Source organism: Odocoileus virginianus, chromosome 12 (genome assembly GCF_023699985.2).
Source record: "Odocoileus virginianus isolate 20LAN1187 ecotype Illinois chromosome 12, Ovbor_1.2, whole genome shotgun sequence".
Lineage (NCBI taxonomy): Eukaryota > Metazoa > Chordata > Mammalia > Artiodactyla > Cervidae > Odocoileus > Odocoileus virginianus.
This window is the reverse complement of record NC_069685.1, coordinates 397,267-420,233: the sequence shown is the minus strand read 5'-3', so window position 1 is coordinate 420,233 and position 22,967 is coordinate 397,267. Positions and strand designations below refer to the sequence as shown.

General features: G+C 39.8%; 1 protein-coding gene across 4 annotated transcripts in view; it reads right to left on the bottom strand.

The window, feature by feature from the left end:
* KLHL2 (kelch like family member 2) overlaps window positions 1-22,967 on the bottom strand; it is a 164,592-nt gene that overhangs the window by 67,292 nt on the left and 74,333 nt on the right. For all 4 annotated transcript variants that reach the window (XM_070474689.1, XM_070474690.1, XM_070474691.1 and 1 more), the window contains one exon: window positions 9,945-10,107. In XM_070474689.1, the coding sequence (XP_070330790.1) occupies window positions 9,945-10,107 (163 nt within the window). The remainder of the gene's footprint in view (window positions 1-9,944; window positions 10,108-22,967) is intronic.

The window sequence follows — 22,967 nt, the reverse complement described above, 5'->3', positions numbered from 1 at the left end:
CTCCTACAAATAAAATAAGTTTATCAAGAAATGAGAGATAGTCACTAGGATTTATCACACCAGGTCTAAAAGGCTAAAGTTGCTCATCCCAAATTAAGCTGATGAAGGCAACAATACAAGCCCAAAGTTCTTTTTGTTTTGCACCCTCTGATAAGAAACAAAGTAGTCTTCATACCTGATTTCTACACAACAAGAACCTTTCTGATCAAAATTAAATGCCATGAGGGGTTCATATAATTCCTCTATACTCCATCTAGGGCAGAATGTTATCTGAAAAGTGAGGTTAAGTGCCTAGAAACAACAGTATTTTAAGTCCACAAACAGCTTACCTCTGAGGAAGTGTTCTGGGGAAAATAAAGATATCTCTAGTTTTCATTTTCTTAATTAATACAATTAAAGTGTTAGACTAGATAACTGCTAAGTTCCCCCCCGTGGACTGTAGGTCACCAGTCTCTTCCGTCCATGGGATTTCCCAGGCAAGAATACTGGAGTGGGTTGCCATTTCCTTCTCCAGGGGATCTTTCCGACCCAGGGATCGAACCCGAGTCTCCCGCATTGCAGGCATACGTTTTAACCTCTGAGCCACCAGAGGTTAAAGCAACTAGGACATAAATGAGGACTATAATGAATTTAAGAATATAAAAATGATTAATTCTTTTAAGAGCTGTCATTTAAGTCAGCAAACAATCAAGCAGTGGTGCACATCAAATGTTTTCATTATCATCCAAAGGAAGTTCTTTAGTAGTACATTAACATAGTAATAGACTCTCAATAATCAGCAACTACTCTTTATTTTGCATATCACAAAGTCAAGGCTGGTGACACCATTATTAGAACTACCCTCTCAAGTTTCTTTCAAGAGGGCTGTTTTCAAAATCATGCGTTTATTTTGACAGATGTTTACCCCAAGTAGTGATTCCTAGCCTAAATTAGAGAAATGGAAAAATGACTAAAGGAAACTGACAGCAGAAGAAAATGTCATGGGATCAGCTCTCACAGAACATAGAGCATAATCTGGATATGCTAAAATTGGGTGTGAGTTGACCATTACTGGCCAATAAACTCCATGGAATCAGGGGTTAAATCATACTGAACCTGTTACCACAGCAGTTCAGGCAATACCAGGCACACAGACGGTAGTTTTGAAAGGGCTGACTACTGGGTCTAAGCTCAGCAGCCAAGAGATGACTGGAAGAATTGGGACCAGAGAACACATATTTATGAAGAAATACAAGAGCATGGGGCAGGAAATAGTCAGCATTGGTCAGAGTTTATGGTCATCACAAAGGTTGATACCTTGGAGCTCCAAATGGGAACAAGGTTCAAAATACCCTAGAATTGTGTGGCAAATGGGTTTATGGAAGGAAGACAGTAGTCACAAGGAGGTAGGAAGAGGGAGTCTCAGGAGAGACAACAGTACAGATTTTGAAGTTTCTGGCAGCAAGAGAAACAAAGCGCAGAGGGAAGAAACAATGGAGGCCTGAAGGCGTTGAGAGAAAATAGGCTGCAGAGAGAGTGTTGCAGGCTGACAGCCAGCCAGTGCAGAACTGAGGATGGTGACAGTGAGAGAGGAACAGTACCCTCCTACACACCTTCCTGGTGAGTCACTCTCTTTAAGGGGGAATGCCACTTAAAGAAGTTTGCTCCCAACATACAGGTATGGGGAAAAGCTAAGTTTCATTTAAGATAACGGGAGAGAGGGCACACATGAAAACATCTGGCACATAAAAATGCTTGATCATGGCACAAGCACAGTGGGAAGGCTAAGTGGGGCAAAATGGGGCTCATGGACAGGCCTCGGATATACAAACAAAGAATGAGAAATAAACTGAAAGGATGTCAGAGACAGGAGAAAGGGACTTCTTCACAGGTAGCTTTGTTACAGAGGAATGCCAGGTTCCTCAGAGTTTTAGCTGGTTTGAAAATGATAGTAAATATTTCCCCGAAGATCAGTTAGAATCTATATTAAACAGCTTCTCAGATTTTTAGTGTGGTGAGTGTTGAGACGTTGGAATGACTAAGAATCTGGTACTTATTGCTCCCCTTAAATTTGTTAGAAATTCTCACAATTCAACCACTGGTAACTTATTTATCAACAAAGAACGCTGAATAAAATTTGTATTTCAAATTAAAATCTAACTTCCAAAAGCATCTTTTACTGGGACTATTAAAATGCACCTGAAGTCGTAAGTTGTTTTTATCTTCTCCATATTTTCAGTCCAGCAAAAATGCTCAAAGTCTTAATGATTTGGGGAATGAATTAAGTATAGACATCACTCAAAACACATCAGAAGAGCCCACAAACCAGCATTCTCCAAATAAGTCCACACTCTTGAAGGAGATGTGAAAGTTTTCATTTCTAGGTATACAGCAAAAATAATTTCATACAGCTTTTTAGCTAAGAAAACAACCACTCAAGAACACAGCAAAGGTTGATTACAGTCCAGAATACCAGCTTCAATATGCAGGTCATTTTGCCTGGCTAGTCTGGGTGACCCTTGACTGTTCATGGCTGTTCATGGCTGTTGAGGCTGTTCACAACCCTAGAAAATAGCATGGGCCAGTGGGGGCTGGAATTGAAACCAAGGGAGAGGGGCAGCAGGCTGGGCAGAGCAGACTCTCCTGCACTGCTCAGACCTCCTACCTTCTCCACCTGGTTTCCCACATTTTTACTTTTTCTAAAGATGCTGATACTAAGAAAAACAAGCACCATTCACAGATATTCCCATAGAATATCTTCACTCTTCCATTATACCTGCACAATTTAACTATAATGAATACAACAGAGCTCATTCCCAATCTCCAAGAGAAAGGAATGATGCAGATCTTGGGCCCAGAGCCCTGGTGAATTTTTAGAGGATAAGGATGCTCCAGTCTCAACACACAGTGATACCTTGGATCAGAAAGTACCCTGAGGTCAAGAAACTTTCTTCATTTTCCCATCCTCTCTCTCAACCTTCTTTCTCCCCCCTCCTTCTTTCCATGTATGTATCGACTTCTGTATGCATTAATTTGTCTACTGCTCTTTATTTCTCCCTTTCCTTCTTTCTTGCCTGTACGTCTCAGACCCTTCTTAAAAGCCTAACAGAGGGGGAACAAAGTTCAGATTTTAACTTCCATCTATTACCATTGTTATGGAAACACCTCCACTCTCCTAGATCTATTCACATGTTCTAATTTGAACTCGAAAGCAATTAAGGTGTCTGGGTAGGCCGTCGGGACACTTAAGTGATTGAATTGTAAAAATAAACAAGGAAGGGATTGAAAAACAATTATTATGGCAGAAAAAGAGAACTCTAGGTATTTTCCTCTGTTGACTCTTTACCTTCTGTTTGCATAAGATATAAACAACATTCAGATGTTTTCACTATGAAGAACTACTTTAGTTTAGTATTATACTGGATTATTTTTTTAGAAAGAGCATCCTGGGTGGCTCAGTGAGTAAAGAAGTCTGCCTGCAATGCAGGAGACATGGATTTGATCTCTGGGTTGGAAAGATCCCGTGGAGGACGGCATGGCAACCCACTCCAGTATTCTTGCCTGGAGAATCCCATGGAGAGAGGAGCCTGGTGGACTACAGTCCACAGGGTTGCAAAGAGTCGGCCATGACTGAAGTGACCGAGTACGCATGCAGCTAGTTACCAATACACCAAAGTTATGGAAATAGCTTGACTATATGAAATTGGCCACTGCAATTTTCTTTCTTTAAAAGTATAAGAAAAAAGAAAAAAAAAGTATAAGAAATATGTAGATGAAATAATATGACTGAATTGCTCCAAAATCATACAAGGATTCAAAAATTCATCAAGCTGTAGATGTCTAATTTGCATACTTTACATGTTTACTAGTCTGCACTAAAAAGTTTATATAAAAAATAATAACATAGGAGTAACATAGGAGAGAGAAGTCAAGAAGGGTGTAGTCAAAATGAAATTATTCATGAACTGACAACTCTCAGTGTTGGGTAGTGAGTTCTAGTCTATTTCTGCATGGTTGCAACTTTTCATAATAAAAGATGCTGTAAAATGTTACTGAGAAACTTGAGCAATTTTAAGATTCAGATGCATGGTATAAAAAGCAGTACATCTTTTAAAATAAGATTTTGATTTAAAATTATAGGGTGTAAATATGAGAAACCAAATTTTCTTTGTAATTTTGTTGAAAGTGATAACATTTTCGTAAAAAATTTTTGGCATAATTTGTAGAAAGAGTCTGTATACTAAGATGTAGAGGTGTTGTAATTCTAGTAGAAAATTGGTGACATTCTGTCATATACTACAATAAATTTAAAACTGTAAAGAAGAATAGGAAATAATAAAATCTTATTGTCTTCCAAAACACAGTGAGTTGGTTCTTATATGAGTAAAACTAAGAGTTCTACCACAGCATGAGAACTATGTATGGAAATTTTTTGCATTAATCCTATTTTATTCCTTCTCTTTCTATCTCTTAAAACTCAGTAACATTTATCAAGTACAAAGGACAACTAGCAGTCCAAGAAAGGTATTAGCTAGAGATTGCTTTATGTAGAAAAAACTATCTAAAAAAAATGCACAAAGCCTCCTTGGCTTTCCTAACATAAATCACTTAGAACAGGTGCAGTATGTCTAGCAATTAAGGGGTCTAATGGATTTCTATTTAGCCGAAGAACAGAATTGGTTGCACTGGAACACATCAATAAATACAAACTTGTGTTTGGTTTTCTTAAAATACCTCATCCCACTCAAAAGTACTATATGAATATTGCTACATATTATATGTATTCCACAACTTACAGAAATTACATTCTAAAAGTTTATCTGTAATTAAGCATTCTGGGACTCATCACATTTTCCCACTGAAACAATTTTACAAAGTATAATTAAGCCTATCAGGCAACCCCAGAGAAATCTATAAATTTCAAAATTACTGGACCTATTATGGTTTACTGCAGCACTTTTTTTCCCAACTAACCACTCTGTACTACTATTTCTCTGATAAACGCAATAGGGATTCTAGGAATAAAGCTCCTGTCAGATACTCTATGCCTTGCCGGGGTCTATGTTCCTTAGTTATCAGAGTAAGCAGAGTGGAGTAGAGTTTAGATGAGGGGCTTTTGCATTTGAAGGGTGCAGAAACTTGGGGCCCTATAATTTACTAAGGGGCAGCAGTCTTGGAAGGTTTCTTAGTAACTTGCTCCTACTGGGTCTCACAGATACAAGGTGGAGATGTGGGACTGTATCTTTCACCAGATTTATCATCCAAAAAAAATTTTTTTTTTAAATTAGAAACTATTAATAATCACTTTTAATATGAATTTTTAAAATGTTTATAAACTCAGAGCTAAATAAATTATAGGTTACTCCTGTGTACTTTCAGTTCAGTTCTGTTCAGTCGCTCAGTTGTGTCCGACTCTTTGCGACCCCATGAACTGCAGCATGCCAGGCCTCCCTGTCCATCACCAAATCCCAGAGTTTACTCAAACTCATGTCCATTAAGTCAGTAATGCCATCCAGCCATCTCATCCTCTGTCATCCCCTTCTCCTCCTGTCCCCAATCCCTCCCAGCATCAGGGTCTTTTCCAGTGAGTCAACTCTTTGCATGAGGTGGCCAAAGTATTGGAGTTTCAGCTTCAAAATCAGTCCTTCCACTGAAAGCCAGGACTGATCTCCTTTAGGATGGACTAGTTGGATCTCCTTGCAATCCAAGGGACTCTCAAGAGTCTTCTCCAACACCACAGTTGAAAAGCATCAATTTTTTGGCGCTCAGTTTTCTTCACAGGTCAACTCTCACATTCATAAATGACCACTGGAAAAACCATAGCCTTGACTAGATGGACCTTTGTTGGCAAAGTAACATCTCTGCTTTTTAATATGCTGTCTTGGTTGGTCATAACTTTCCTTCCAAGGAGTAAGCATCTTTTAATTTCATGGCTGCAATCACCATCTACAGTGATTTTGGAGCCCAAAAAATTAAAGTCTGGCATTGCTTCCACTGTATCCCCATCTATTTCCCATGAAGTGATGGGACCAGATGCCATGATCTTAGGTTTCTGAATGCTGAGCTTTAAGCCAAGTTTTTCACTCTCCTCTTTCACTTGCATCAAGAGGCTTTTTAGTTCTTCTTCACTTTCTGCCATAAGGGTGGTGTCATCTGGCAATCTTGATTCCAGCTTGTGTTTCATCCAGCCCAGCATTTCTCATGATGTACTCTGCATATAAGTTAAATAAGCAGGGTGACAATATACAGCCTTGACATACTCCTTTTCCTATCTGGAACCAGTCTGTTGGTCCATGTCCAGTTCTAACTGTTCTTCCTGACCGCCATACAGGTTTCTCAAGAGGTAGGTCAGGTGGTCTGGTATTCCCATCTCCTTCAGAATTTTCCACAGTTTATTGTGATCCACACAGTCGAAGGCTTTGGCATAGTCAATAAAGCAGAAATAGATGTTTTTCTGGAGCTCTCTTGCTTTTTAGATGATCCAGCAACGTTGACAATTTGATCTCTGGTTCCTCTGCTTTTTCTAAAACTAGCTTGAACATCTGCAAGTTCGCGGTTCACGTATTGTTGAAGCCTTGCTTGGAGAATTTTGAGCATTACTTTACTAGCATGTGAGATGAGTGCAATTGTGCAGTAGTTTGAGCATTCTTTGGGATTGCCTTTCTTTGGGATTGGACTGAAAACTGACCTTTTCCAGTTCTGTGGCCACTGCTGAGTTTTCCAAATTTGCTGGCATATTGAGTGCAGCACTTTCACAGCATCATCTTTCAGGATTTGAAATAGCTCAACTGGAATGCCATCACATCCACTAGCTTTGTTCGTAGTGATGCTTTCTAGGGCCCACTTGACTTCACATTCCAAGATGTCCTGCTCTAGGTGAGTGATCACACCATTGTGATTATCTGGGTCATGAAGATCTTTTTTGTACAGTTCTTCTGTGTATTCTTGCCACCTCTTATTAATATCTTCTGCTTCTGTTAGGTCCATACCATTTCTGTCCTATATCAAACCCATCTTTGCATGAAATGTTCCCTTGGTATCTCTAATTTTCTTGAAGAGATCTCTAGTCTTTCCCATTCTGTTGTTTTCCTCTATTTCTTTGCATTGATTGCTGAGGAAGGCTTTCTTATCTTTCCTGGCTATTCTTTGGAACTCTGCATTCAAATGGGAATATCTTTCCTTTTCTCCTTTGCTTTTCACTTCTCCTCTTTTCACAGCTGTTTTTAAGGTGTCCTCAGACAACCATTTTGCCTTTTTGCATTTCTTTTCCATGGGGATGGTCTTGATCCCTGTCTCTTGTACAATGTCACAAAGCTCCATCCAGAGTTCATCAGGCTCTCTGTCTATCAGATCTAGTCCTGCCGGGAGCCGTTATGGGAGCTCCCGCCCGTGACGAGGTCATGAAGAAAATACCGGGCAGGCAAGGCCATCCGGGACCCCATCTATGACGAGGTCACAAGGAAAAAACCTGACAGGCAATGCCGTCTAGGATAAGGGACCCTCCACGTTGGCCTCGGCCTCTACCCCACCCTGTATCTTCCCCCCTTTTCTGCTGTTGTTCTTGTTTGCCCTGTTGCAGATTCTTGTGTTGCCTGCCGAGAGCTCTCCTGCTCCTCTTTCACTGAATGAGGACCAACTTAAAACCCTAATTAATAAATCTTCTGGACACTGATACCCTATGAAGGGGTCAGAGATGAAGGAAATGCTTCCATTCAAACATCTTGCTGGCATTCTGGCTTGTTTAATAAATGTGTGATCTCATTGCACAAAATGCTCTTGATTGTTCTAAACATCCTAAACACAATACGCTAACAAAAGAAACTATTAAGCATAGGCCCCTTCACGGGGTGAGAAAAGCTCCACAAATATGATAGCCACAAATGTGCCTAATAAAAAATACTTTAGATAGAGATTAGCTGGCGACTTCTTGCAGGTAGTTAACTTTTAGACTAAGAGCCTGTTTTGTGCCATATCTACTATTTCTGCAGTCCTTCGCATTTCTGTTCTGTAAAAATGTAATCCTATCTAGTTCCCATAGAGATGGCGTTCATTAGAAAGAAAATAGATTATAAAAAAAACAGGGTCGGCTACTGAAGTTGCTTAAGTCACACCAGGTGCAAGCCATAAAATGTTAGCAGGCCTGAAGGCCAAATGATAAGAAAGACTCTTGTGAACGAAAAAGTATGTGGCTGACATCCAGTTTCTGCTGAAGGTCAAGTTGCTATAATGTTTTGAGATGACCTGTGTGTAAGCAATATGCACTTCCCCCAAAGATGTTGTTAAGGGTATAAAGGAGCCATGCAAAAATAAACTTCAGACTTAGCCCCGAGCTTTGTCTCACTCTTTCTCTCATTCACCGATACCGTTCATCCTGAGGGTTCCCCTGGATCCTGCTGGGGCTGGACCCCGGCACTAGTCCCTTAAATCTATTTCTCACTTTCACTGTATAGTCAGAAGGGATTTGATTTAGGTCATACATGCATGGTCTAGTGGTTATCCCTACTTTCTTCAGTTTAAGTCTGAATTTGGCAATAAGGAGTTCATGATCTGAGCCACAGTCAGCTCCCAGTCCTGTTTTTGCTGACTGTATAGAGCTTCTCCATCTTTGGCTGCAAAGAATATAATCAATCTGATTTTGGTGTTGACCATCTGGTGATGTCCATGTGTAGAGTCTTCTCTTGTGTTGTTGGAAGAGGGTGTTTGCTATGACCAGTGTGTTCTCTTGGCAAAACTCTATTAGCCTTTGCCCTGCTTCATTCTGTACTCCAAGGCCAAATTTGCCTGTTACTCCAGGTGTTTCTTGACTTCCTACCTTTGCATTCCAGTCCCCTATAATGAAAAGGATGTCTTTTTTGGGAGATAGTTCTAAAAGGTCTTGTAGGTCTTCACAGAACTGTTCAACTTCAGCTTCTTCAGCGTCACTGATTGGGGCACAGGCTTGGATTACTGTGATACTGAATGTTTTGCCTTGGAAACGAACAGAGATCATTTTGTCGTTTTTGAGATTACATCCAAGTACTGCATTTCAGACTCTTTTGTTGACCATGATGGCTACTCCATTTCTTCTAAGGGTTCCTGCCCACAGTAGTAGATATAATGGTCATCTGAGTTACATTCACCCATTCCAGTCCATTTTAGTTCATTGATTCCTAGAATGTTAACATTCACTCTTGCCATCTCCTGTTTGACCACTTCCAATTTGCCTTGATTCATGAACCTAACATTCCAGGTTCCTGTGCAATAATGCTCTTTATCGCATCAGACCTTGCTTCTATCACCAGTGACATCCACAACTGAGTATTCTATTTGCTTTGGCTCCATCCCTTCCTTCTTTCTGGAGTTATTTCTCCACTGATCTCCAGTACTTTCGCTACACCCAAAGCTGTGACAATCATCTTGCTCTGTGACTGGACAGCCACAGGCCTCTACCCACTACAGGAAGAGATTGCCACCAGAGGTCCTGAAAAGCAGCGTTTAATCGAAGCAGCGGGCTGCCTCTGGTTGGGGTCTACGTTACTCCTCTACTCACACTCAGCTAGATTTCACTGCTTTGAAAATGTTTAAGCCACAAATTGTTTTCTCAGATACAAGAAAAGGTTGCAAAAAGCAAGGATAAAATGGGGATTAAATGACTTAATTTCATATGTAAACACTTTTTTTAATCCCTATTAATCTGACAGGGTGAAAGAAAAACATAGAGGATCAATATTTGCATAAAATTATCTTCTCTATCATTTAGGCCTAATATCATATACAGTTTATGTTTTTCTTTAAAATTGAGAACTCTATGAGTATACTTCAACTGTGCAGTGCTATAATACCAGTATAAGATTTTAAATGTATTTTTTTAATGTGCAGATCCAAAAACCTAAAACAAATTTCCAGAAATCACTATAGAATCATATAGAAATCAAGATTTCCAGATTCTTTCTGTCTCAAATTCAGCTGAGATTTATTCCACTTGCCTGCATAGGTGTTGGCCTTGTTTAAGAGGTCCGTGCATGCATGCATATCAGCGAAAGCCCGGATTCCTAAGCAGTTGACAGGGTGAAGTTGAGATTCCAAAAATTCACAGCAAGTCTTCTTCACATCCTGTAACTGTAACAGACCAGCAGCTGGGAGAAGTACCTGTAACACAACAAGTGAGCATGCTTAGCTGACTGGCTAGAAGTTTACTCTTGATTGTGTCTACAGATGGCTCAGGGATTCAGCCACAGTTCAAGATGTGCACCCAGACCCCAGCATCCCATAGACAAGTAATGTAACTATTATTTGCAAAAAGGATGTTGCCTCCTTCCAATCCCCGTAATTTCTGTGGAATCTTTCAAAGATCTCTTCTTGGTCACAAGAATGTAAGAGACATCAGATTATATTAGATTAACAATTCTTTTCATAGATCTAAACAAACGTTCCTTTGAATTTTAAAAACATAAATTATTAGGCTGCAAGGGGGTGCTATGGTTTCATGAAAATTATTTTCTTCCCTTAGGAAGATTCAGGAGATTCAGTGATTTGTGAAGAAGGGGTAAGCACAGAGTAATAATACTGGAGTGGCTTGTCATGTCCTCCTCCAGGGGGTCTTCCTAACCCAGGGATTGAACCCAGATCTCCCACATTGCAGGCAGATTCTTTACTGTCTGAGCCACCAGGAAAGGCCACACTTTTTGTTATTCCACTAAGTAACACCACAAACTACTTTCCTTAGCGGGGTAGAACAATTTAAAACTCAACAGTCTAAATGCAAGCAACTTCTCTGAAATATATGTGCTTAAAAAAGAAAACAAAATAAGTAATTATCTAATAATAACTTTTTAATTTATATTTTTATTTCAATAACTCCACGAGACTCTGTATTAATTAGGTTATTCTTTGGGATTTAACCAGTGTCTTCACTATAAATATGATATCCAACACAATTACTTTTCAAATAGGCCAATAATGGAAACATTTTCACTTGTACGTAAATTAGTACATGCTATGTAAAGGACCATATTGGAAAGTCAAATTTGGAAAACTTTATAAAAAATAAGCTGGTAAATCCTTCTAGAAAAGTCAAAAAGGTGGGGGGGGAGCTATTAGAACAATAGTCAATTTTAGAAAAGGTAATTTGGGCAATTAGCATAAAAATTAAGTAAGTTCTAAGTTCCTTCAGGAACTGATTTTCATATATTCCAAGCTGCAACCCAAAGAGAAAATGAGATAGTAGTTTTAAATATCCTTCAAAATTTTCCTAAATGTTTGCAGTAAGTCCTAAATGCAGAAGAGAAAAAGTGCATCCCTGTCTTTCTGTAATACAAACTGCTTTATTTTCTTAAAGGAACCATAGCAACTTTAACTCTCCAAGCTAAAAACTGTGTGTGTGTCCACATATACAGTCAAGTAGTTATGAATCAAGGATGAAGAGGATGACTTTTTGTGTTTTTTTAGTTCAATTACACCAACTAAATAACTTTTCTCTGAAAATTATGAAAACAGTATCTGGTGATAATGCCTTTTCTTTCTGAATAGGAGAAATAAAGTGGAAATAACTCTGTTTATACTCAAATCTTTTATATAATATGGATACTGTGCTTCATTATGTGATGGGAATGACTCTCCATGGAAGGCTGACAATTTGCACACTGGAGTTTTTCTACACTGGAATAATTGTGCTCTAAAGCATGTAAAGTACATTGCATGATGCTTAATAGCACAGCCATTTAATTCAGCAAATATTAAGAAAGTGGTTTTCTGTGTAAAATTCAGCCTCTGTGAAGTTTATAAAAATGGTAATAATCACCCATCTAATCAGCATTTTTCCAGAGACAACATAATGTAATATAGCATAATGCAAACTGCTTTGTAATACATAAAGACAGGAATCCTTGAGGGGGAAAGCAGTCAAGCAGAAGCAAGTTCACCCACACATTGTTGGTGGGTGTGTACACTGGTTCAATCTCCATGAAGAACAATTTGTCTATTTAATCAAAATTACAAATGCACATATCCTCCAATACAGCAATTTAACCTACAGATACACTAAAGAAAGTGAAGTTGCTCAGTCGTGTCCGACTCTTTGCGACCCCATGGACTGTAGCCCACCAGGCTCCTCTGTCCATGGAATTTTCCAGGCAAGAGTACTGGACTGGGTTGCCATTTCCTTCTCCAGGGGATCTTCCCGACCCAGGGATCTAACCTGGGCCTCCCACATTGCAGGCAGACACTTCACCATCTGAGCCACCAGGGACACTAACATATGCACAAAAGCTCTCACATAAACACAACATTCATTACAGTATTATTACGGGTAACAGCAGAAGTTATAGAAAAGCCCAAATGCTCACCATAAGGAGATTGGTTAAACACTGGTGTTCATCCATTTGATGGAACACTGTATACATTAATGAGAAAACTATCTGAATAGGACAATTTCTAAGATATATTCTTAAATGAAAAAAAATCAGCAATTGGTTGATACTCTGCGATCATACAGGTTTCCCAGGTGGCTCAGTGGTAAAGAATCCAGCTGTCAATGCAGGAGATGAAGGTTGGATCCCTGGGTTGGGAAGATCCCCTGGAAGAGGAAATGGCAATCCACTCAGTATTCTTGCTGGGAAAATTCCATGGCCAGAGGAGCCTGGCAGTCCATGGGATTGCAAAGAGTCAGATGCCACTGAACACACAAACACACACTCACATACACATGGTAATATATACATACCCACTCACATTTATACATACATCTATAAAAAAAGCAGATATAGTAGACTTTTAAAATTTTATTTTGCTTCCCCAATTTCAACTTCATCACTACCAAGTCTAGACCTATCCAACAGGAGACTGAAACTCATAAAACTGTTAATCCCAGATCTGGAAAGGATATAACAAGTCATGTAGGCCAGGAATATAAAAGTTAACTTAATTGTTGGCCACATGGCTAGAAATTCACATGTAGTTATTATGGTGGCAATACACACCATAAATGTTAGTAAAATGCAAAAAAATGAATTCATTTATATTTTCCTTTTATCAATAAATCCTTCAAAATGCCTCAGTTTTATATACAATTTTATTAGGACTAAACTACAATAGAGAAGTAAAAAGCAAAGGAGAAAAGGAAAGATATAGCCATTTAAATGCGGAGTTCCAAAGACTAGCAAGATGAGATAAGAAAGCCTTCCTCAGCGATTGATGCAAAGAAATTGAGGAAAACAATAGAATGGGAAAGACTAGAGATCTCTTCAAGAAAACTAGAGATACCAAGGGAACATTTCATGCAAAGATGGGCTCAATAAAGGACAGAAATGGCATGGACCTAACAGAAGCAGAAGATATTAACAAGAGGTGGAAAGAATACACAGAAGAACTGTACAAAAAAGATCTTCACGACCTGGATAATTACGATGGTATCATCTCTCACCTAGAGCCAGACATCCTGGAATGTGAAGTCAAGTGGGCCTTAGAAAGCATCACTATGAACAAAGCTAGTGGAGGTGATGGCATCCAGTTAAGCTATTTCAAATCCTGAAAGATGACACTGCGAAAGCGCTGCACTCAATATGCCAGCAAACTGGGAAAACTCAGCAGTGGCCACGGGACTGGAAAAGGTCAGTTTTCATTCCAATCCTAAAGAATGCTCAAACTGCCACACAATTGCACTCATTTCACATGCTAGTAAAGTAATGCTCAAAATTCTCCAAGCCAGGCTTCAACAGTACATGAACTGTGAACTTGCAGATGTTCAAGCTGTTTTTAGAAAAGGCAGAGGAACCAGAGATCAAATTGCTAACATCCGCTGGATCACTGGGAAAAAAAAAAAAAAAAAAAGAGTTCCAGAAAAATATTTACTTCTGCTTTACTGACTATGCCAAAGCCTTTGACGTGTGGATCACAAGAAACTGGAAAATCCTGAAAGAGATGGGAATACCAGACCATCTGACCTGCCTCTCAAGAAACCTGTATGCAGGACAGGAAGCAACAGTTAGAACTGGACATGGAACAACAGACTGGTTCCAAATAAGAAAAGGAGTACGTCAAGGCTATATATTGTCACCCTGCTTATTTAACTTATATGCAGAGTACATCATGAAAAACACTGGGCTGGATGAAGCACAAGCTGGAATCAAGATTGCTGGGAGAAATATCAGTAACCTCAGATGGGCAGATGACACCACCCTTATTGCAAAAAATGAAGAAATAAAGAGCCTCTTGATGAAAGTGAAAGAGGAGAATGAAAAAGTTGGCTTAAAGCTAAACCTTCAGAAAACTAAGATCATGGCATCTGGTCCCATCACCTCATGGGAACTAGATGGGGAGACATTGGAAACAGTGTCAGACTTTATTTTTGGGGGCTCCAGAATCACTGCAGACGGTGACTGCAGCCATGAAATTAAAAGACGCTTACTCCTTGGAAGGAAAGTTATGACCGACCTAGACAGCATATTAAAAAGCAGAGACATTACTTCCCCTACAAAGGTCCATCTAGTCAAGGCTATCCAGTAGTCATGGATGGATGTGAGAGTTTGACTATAAAGAAAGCCGAGCGCAGAAGAATTGATGCTTTAGAAGACTCTTGAGAGTCCCTTGGACAACAAAGAGATCCAACCAGTCCATCCTAAAGGAAACCAGTCATGAATATTCACTGGAAGGACTGATGTTGAACCTGAAACTCCAATACTTTGTGTACCTGATGCGAAGAGCTGACTCTTGAAAAGACCCTGATGCTGGGAAAGACTGAAGGTGGGAGGAGAAGGGGAAGACAGAGGATGAGATGGCTGGATGGCATCACCGTCTCAATGGACATGAGTTTGAGCGGACTCTGGGATTTGGTGATGGACTGGGAGGCTTGGTGTGCTGCAGTCCATGGGGTCGCAATGAATCGGACAACTGAAACTTCAGTAGCTCATAATTATTAAACTAATCATATACAGCTTCAAAAACAATTATTTATAACAGTTGGCTCAGACTTACTAACATGATCCCTGTTGAACATGAGTCACTTATGATGAAAATAGGAAAGCAACTGAGGCCACATCAACTGTCCATATTATTCTGTGACCAGCTAAAGAACAATCAAACAAAACACACGCAACTTACAGATGCTATAACTCACAATGGGAAGCAAACAGCTGGCAGTCTATGAGCTAGATGCTTTGGGATCAAGTCAAATCAAACCTCCTAATTTGTCTGATGAAGAAACAATCCTAGAGAGGCCAAAAGATCTGACTAAGTTCCACAGCCTGTCAGAAGAGAGCTAGTGCGTGTTGTAACTGCTTAGTCGCCAAGTGGTGTCTCTTTGTAATCCCATGGACTGTAGCCGGCCAGTGTTCTTTGTCAATGGGATTTTCCAGGCAAGAATACTGGAGTGAGTTGCCATTTCCTCCTACAGGGGATCTTCCCAACCCAGGAATCAAACTTGCATCTCCTGCATTGGCACACAGGGTCTCTACCTCTGCGCCATATGGGAATAGGGATATAATCAAATTCACTAAAAAAATATCTTTGGTCTAGTGTTCTTTCCACTACCTTCATACCCATCTGTAAGTATGAAGTGCTTGTCTAATTTCTAAATCTGTAATACTGCTCTTTTCGGTAAAATAACGACAATGGGCTTCCCTGGCAGCTCAATGGTAAAGAATCTGCCTGCCAATGCAGGGGACGTGGGTTTGATCCCTGAACTGGGAAAATCCCCTGGAGAAGGAAATGACAACATATTCTATTATTCTTGCCTGGGAAATCCCATGGAGAGGGGAGCCTGGCAGGCTATCGTCCACAGGCCTACAAAAGTATAAGACACAACTCAGAGTCCAAAACAACCACAACAACAATAAAGACGACAATCACTTCAATTGCATTCTTGCAGTTGCTTCCATTTACTGAGTAATTACGATGTCAGGCACTTGACAGGCAACCACATCTCACTGAAATGCTATGTGAAGAGCTGCCAGCCAAAAGCTTCTCAGAACTTCCTGAAATTGGTTTTTTGATTTTTCAAATTTTTAACCTGTGGTTGGTTGAATCAGCAGATGTGGAACCTGAAGATATGGAGGGCACACTGAATTAAAAGAGATGAACAGTTAATGACTAGGACATTTGTTCCTAATATATTTAGTGTAAAACAATCAAATTTTTAAACATTTCCCTTTTTTTAAGCACACATATACATGATCACAGAGACAGTACTAGGGGAACAGTCCACAGTTGTTATTTGGGATTACCTCTGGTTAACAGTAGTATGGAGGCTTTTCTATCTTCTTTTGATTTCTATTTTCTAAAATTTCAATAATAAATCTGCACCATTTAAATAGTCACATTCCAATGAAAGTCAGGGAGAAGCAAAAAGAAATGCCTTTCTGGGAACTTTCCTGGTGGTCCAGTGGTTAAGAATCTGCCTTCCAATGCAGAGGGTATGGGTTCAATCCCAGGTCTGGGAATTAAGATCCCACATGCCATGTAGCAACAACTGAGCCAGCGAGTCACAACTAGAGAAATGCCTGTGTGTCACAACTAGCGAATCCTGTACACAGCAACGAAGATTCTACCTACCACAACTAAGACCCACTGCAGCCAAAGAAAGAAATGCTTTCGTGGATCTCTAGAATTCTAGCCAATCTCACAATGCTAAGGGGAGCTGTTTATTTAGTGACTACCACACTCACCAGAGACTACCACAGTTTGGCCTGTCCTCTGAGTATTGTGAGGCTGAAAGACCTTTGAAGTGAAGTGAAGTGAAGTCGCTCAGTCGTGTCCAACTCTTTGCGACCCCATGGACTGTAGCCTACCATGCTCCTCCATCCATGGGACTTTCCAGGCAAGAGTACTGGAGTGGGTTGCCATTTCCTGCTCCAGAGGACCTTCCCGACCCAAGGATCAAACCTGGGTCTCCCACATTGTAGGCAGACACTTTACTGTCTGAGCCACAGGGGAAGTCCTTACCTTTAGTCTTTCTCAAGCCAGTGTTCTGTAGAACCTTAAGAGGTTCTACATGTTCCTCTTCTTGTTCATATAAATAGCTCTTGAAGTGCTCAGAGGAACATGATAGCTGATTAAATAAACTTAACTTTATATGCTATCATTTTGTTAAGCAGAAAAAAAAATTTTCCATCTAGATATGTTGATTTCCAGCATATGGAGACACATAAAGCCTAAACATCTTATGCTGTGGAGGTGTTTTCTGCCACGAACAAAGAAGTAGGGGGAAAGCTACCAGTGATTCCTGAAGACAAGTCGAACATCAGACACGGAACACACCCAAGCCAAACAATAAGCACCCATATGACATCTTACACCAGCTGCACATTTTAAAGAAAGAAGCTTCCATCCTACTTCACATTATCTGACAAGCCAAATTACATATAAGATGTCTCGCTTAGACAAGTACACGCCTTCTGCTTGGCTATTAGGATATGCAGTTTATTTTTAGCTTGGGCACCTACTCTATAGAGTGAAACAATTTATGTAGTAAATCTTTTGAATCCTGAACCTTGAAGGGATGTTTATTAGAAGACACTACCACAGGGTCTGATTATTCCATAGATGTAAGATTTCCAGATGTCTGGGAATGATGCTTACATGATGCTCATAGCTCAGTCACTGTTAACATTACAGTTAGTGCACTGCCAAAAAGCAAATTTTTATTAATTTTGCAGTCATCTTGTAACCATATCAGAAGAACCTGTTTGTTTAAAGTGCCAGGGCCTTGTATGCCAGGAATAATGTGAAAACAAGGAAAATAGCTATCCAAAGGGCGTGAGCAGAGGGTAGAAATTATCCCCAAAGTTAAAGAAGCTGTATGTTGTTAGACTAAAAAAGCCTCATTATGAAATATAACCTATAACTTTTATTAGCATACCTCTTCTTAAATCTGGGATTTCCCTGGTTGTCCAGAGTTAAGGTAGTGGTTAATGTAGTTCCCCTGGCGGCTCAGAGGGTAAAGCGTCTGCCTCCAATGCGGGAGACCCAGGTTCGATCACTGGGTCAGGAAGATCCCCTGAAGAAGGAAATGGCAACCCACTCTAGTACGCTTGCCTGGAAAAATCCAGGGACTGAAGAGCCTGGTTGGCTACAGTCCATGGGGTGGCAAAGAGTTGGACACAACTGAGCAACTTCACTTTCACTTTCTTTCCAGTGGTTAAGAGTCTGCCTGCCAATGCTGGAGACATGGGTTCCATCCCCGGTCTGGGGAGATTCCACACGCAGCACCACAACTACTGATTCTGTGCTCTAGAGTCCAGGAGGTACAACCACTGAAGCCCATGCTCTGCAATGAGAGAAGCCACCACAGTGAGAAGTCTGTGCACTGTAACAAAGTAAACCCCACTGGCTGCAATAACAGAAAGTCTGTGTGCAGAAATGAAGACTCAGCACAGCCAAAACATTAATAATAAAATCTTTGAAATAAATAAAAATTAAAATCTCCCTTTAGTCCCCAAGTTATAAGTAAGTCATATGCCACAATCTTAATTTTGTAATTGGCTATGTGACACACCTTGCCATTTACTCATAGAAATAGTATTAAAAATCGTTACAAACCACAATAGCAATGAACACATTATTACTTTTTGATGGCTATGGCCTCAGGGGGCAGTAGGTGCAAAGAAGGAAGAAGAAAGTTTCCTTCCTCTTTGTGGGATGTAGGCCTGGCTGGGGACAGAGTTTTGAAACAGGAAATGTTTGTCTCTGGCATCCTGCCACCTCATTCGCACTGTGCTGTGCGTGTGTTCAGTCACTCAGTCGTGTCCAGCTCTTTGCGACCCCATGGACGGTAACCCGCCAGGCTCCTTTGTCCACGAGATTCTCTAGGCAAGAATACTGGAGTGGGTTGCCATGTCCTTCTCCAGGGGTTCTTCCCCACCCCGCGACTGGACACACGTCTCCTGCGTCTCCTACGTGGGCAGGTGGGTCCTCTGCCACCGAGCCGCCAGGGCTCCCCCTCATAGGCACCGCTGTGGCTCAGAGCCCTATCGCTGGGCCACAGGCAGCCAGATCTCCGGTTTGTGCACCCAGCTGTGACTTCCCACCCCGATCTGTCTTTCCTGCTAAGTGTTTCATTTTATTCCCTAAATGCACCTACCTCACCTTCCAACACATCCCATACCCAAGCTTCATCCCTTAGGATGTCAGTAGGGTCAAAAGAAAAACCATCTTATTATTAATTCATATTTAGAGTTAATAACATATCACCTTCCAGGAAAAACTTCTTCCAGAGGTAAAAGTTTTACAAGCGGCTAACTCTTATGCAGAACATATTTGTAATTGATGTCATTTCCAGTGATAAAATAAATGAGGGGGAAAGGCAAAAGGAGCACAAAAAGAAAAACTATGGGAGCAATACAGCTTCCAGACAGAATGAACGTCCCTCTTACACTACCCTTTCATAGCTGCTGGCTCAAATGTACAGTGAAGACAATCTGCCTGAAGAGTTGTTGAAAAAATTTTAAAAAATTGGTCAACCTTTCAACACTGCCTGACACATGACCAGAGTAGCACATTAGCGCTGACTCAAGGCTTCTATTCTTTGAACATTCAATCCCATCACAATGAAATGCCACAATTTCTTCTCCCTCACAAGATGACATAATATGCCAGATCATTCACAATAAACATAAAATTGCTTTCTTTTCACATCAAATATTCTAAAAGTAAAAGATATAATCAGGGACAATTTCGAAAAGAGCAACACAATATACAAAAATAAATATATCCGATACCTCACTAGTCATCAAATAAATATAGATTAAAATGAAAGTATTTTATGACTATTGATTAAAAATGATTAACATCAGACATTCAAGTCAAGGTATAGTAAGCCTTGGCCCCTAGCTCATTTCTGCTGTCACTGTAAACTAATCAGTTCTTTTAGAAAGGAAATAGGCAATAGTCATCAAGAGTTCCCCAAAAAATCAAAGTTTAAAGTCTTTGGCCGTGAAAGTATGTTCTGGGATTCTACCTTGAGAAAACAGTTCAAAAAAATGAAATAGGCTCTACATCCATGAATTCTCCTTTAGCATTACTTATTAGAGTATGGGGGAAAAAAACTAAAGGTTTAACAGTATGGTAATTTACTAAATTAGGCTACACTCACATAATGAAATATTATAATCAATGATAAGACTAATAATGGTTAAACACACTAATATTTCTAAAATATTTGCAATAAGATACATATATTATAAAAGTAAATTAATATACAGCTTTAACCTACAGTCACATTAGAAAGAGTTTAATGGACATCAATTACATTTGCTTTGAACTCAAGGAACATAAGACAATGCTGAACAAACAAAACACTGAACATTCCCACATGATTCATTTTTCCCAACACGCAGTGGAATAAATAAAGAGGGCCTTTCAATGCCAGCTTGCTTCCTGCCCTTGCATCCATCAGTTGCATAATTGGCAGCTTTGGATCTGAATTTAATCTTATCTCTAAGCAGAGAGAATGTCTTAGCTCTAATTAAGCAGCTCGATCCACTGGACATTTATTTCTGCCCACACAGATGTGGCCCTGGACACTGATGCTCCACTCTCCAGCGACCCAGTTCTAGTTTGTGTGCCCGTAGATGCCTCTACCTGGGGCTCCTTTCCCAGTAGACCCTACATTACTATGCACTGACCACTTCTCCAAGAAACTAAAGTCGTGCCCAGAAGATACAGAATGGTTGTTCCCAGGTACCTTCCTCCTGTCCTGCCAGGACTTCTTGCTTGTCTCAGCCTCTATTTATCACACAGGGCCATGCCTGTGTGATATCACACCAGTCTATCTTACAGGTGTTCCTTCATCATTCATCCGACAATTGTTTTAATTAATACCAATCACTAGTCTAAGTTCTGGGGATTGGGAAGTGATCAGCCACCCTAGCACCCAGATTCTAAAAGGGAGTGCTTACATTTAGTAGGGGCATGCGGAGTTTCCATCACTCAAGTTCTTCTGCCCTTCACAGTGATCTCTGGATCTCAGAGTCTAAAGTGCACAGGTATGACAGCACTTAGGAGCCACAGATATTAATCCACAATCTGTTACTGAGTTCCTGTGCAGCTTCAAGGGCAGAATGGAATTATATGACAAGAATGGAGAATGGAAACTACTCACAAGCTCCAGAGTCAGAGAACTCTGGCCTTGAAGGCTGTATGAGCAACATACTCACTGTGTCACCCTAGAAAGTCAAACCACTCAAAGCTGCAATTATTTGATGTGTAAAAAAAGAAAAAAACAACCCTCTGTCCAGCATGTTACAAAAACTAAATAAAGTCAGCATTTCAGCATTTAGCAAAGTAACTGGAACACAGAAGGCAGGTAACCCCCTCTTCCAAAATGAATATTTCATTCCAGCTTTCCTATCATTACTCAGAATTAATCCACTTTAATCTCCTCTCCTTTAGTCTCTCCTCTCTAAAATCAACACAAATAAAAAAACATGACTGCTGATCTCTCAAAAAACTGAACATACGTTTTACTCCTATAAGTCAAAATTCTCTTCCGTATCTCCATCAGATCCTCCAAGAGTCTTCCTTTCAACAACCTCAGCATTTCACAAATAATTACCTTCAAAACCAGAACTTAAGTTGGTTAAAAGCATTATTTAAGCTGGTTAAATCATGGCTGTGAGGTTGAGGCCTCAAGTCACTATCTAAACAAGAAAACAGGAATTGACAAGTGCCACCAGTGGGCCTCAAACATATTTTTTTTAATTAAAATAGAAACAAGTTTAAAAGGCCAAGGTTATCAGTTAACTCAAAGAACAGACCATCTCTTAACGTCGGGGACTAAGGACAACTCTGACTTTGCAAAGGTGCTGCATATATTTACAACTATGAATGATGATCACCAAATTAACTGCCAAATATAACTGTCAAAACAGTTTATGTTCATTGTCTCTTTTGTATGTCAGTCATCTGGCCTACACACAAATAATCATCCAAAGCATTATAAATACAGGATTGGGTTAAACTTTCACTCAAATGTGCTTGAGAATCGGAAAATTATTAAGTGAAAAATGAAAATCTCAATATGATCCATTTGAGTAGTCCTTGACCAAGGGTTCATTATTTTTCCACCAATAAATATTTCTTCTTTGTTCCAAAATCTGTAATGTCGATTAAAATGGGAAAGTACTTTATCCAACCATCACTGTTCAGCAGGTTCCACAAAATAGTTAATGGGGAACAACTTCACATGTGTAATAAATTAAGCAAGATCTCCGCCGTAAAAGAAAAGCAACAGGTCATGTGATGGCACAGCATGACTCGCTCATGTGCTACGCCCTCTTCCTCTCCTTCTCGCTCCTTTTGTCTATGCCTACTACTTTTCCATCATCTTTCTAAATTGTTTTGTATTACTCAGAAGATCCACAAATTACCAAATTTATTTCAATGGGATTTTTTTTCAATGCTGAAGAGACTGCTAATTATTTTTAAATATTTGATTTTTCTTGCTAAATATAATGCTAAATCAAAACTCTCTCCCACATAATACACTCTTATTCCTTAAATAAATAACTCTTTTCAGGTACATGTTATTTTTCATCAGAAATTATTCTATACTCTCTCCTCTCAACTCTGTCTGCAATCAATATTCACACATCATATCTCAACTTTGTTTCTCAAAGCCTAGACATAAGAAGAGATTCTAAGATAAAATTAAATTACAGTTGGAGAAGGAAAAGGGAAAAAATACATGATAAGAAAGCACATGCGAAGCAAACCAAAGAAAAAAATAAAAACATATTTAGTAGGCAATTACATAACATCGTCCATCTTAATCATAGCTTCTACCTGACCCCAAATAGCACTTAAATTGTAGCATTATTGTTAATGTTCCTTATCAGAGTGCTTTAAGTTTTCTTCATAACAGCCAAAAAACTTTAAACAGATGCTCATCAACATGGTGAAAGTGAAGGTGTTAGTTGCACAGTCATATTCAACTCTTTGGAACCCCATGGACTGTAGCCCACCAGGCTCCTCAGTCCATGGAATTCTCCAGGCAAGAACACTAGACTGTGTAGCCATTC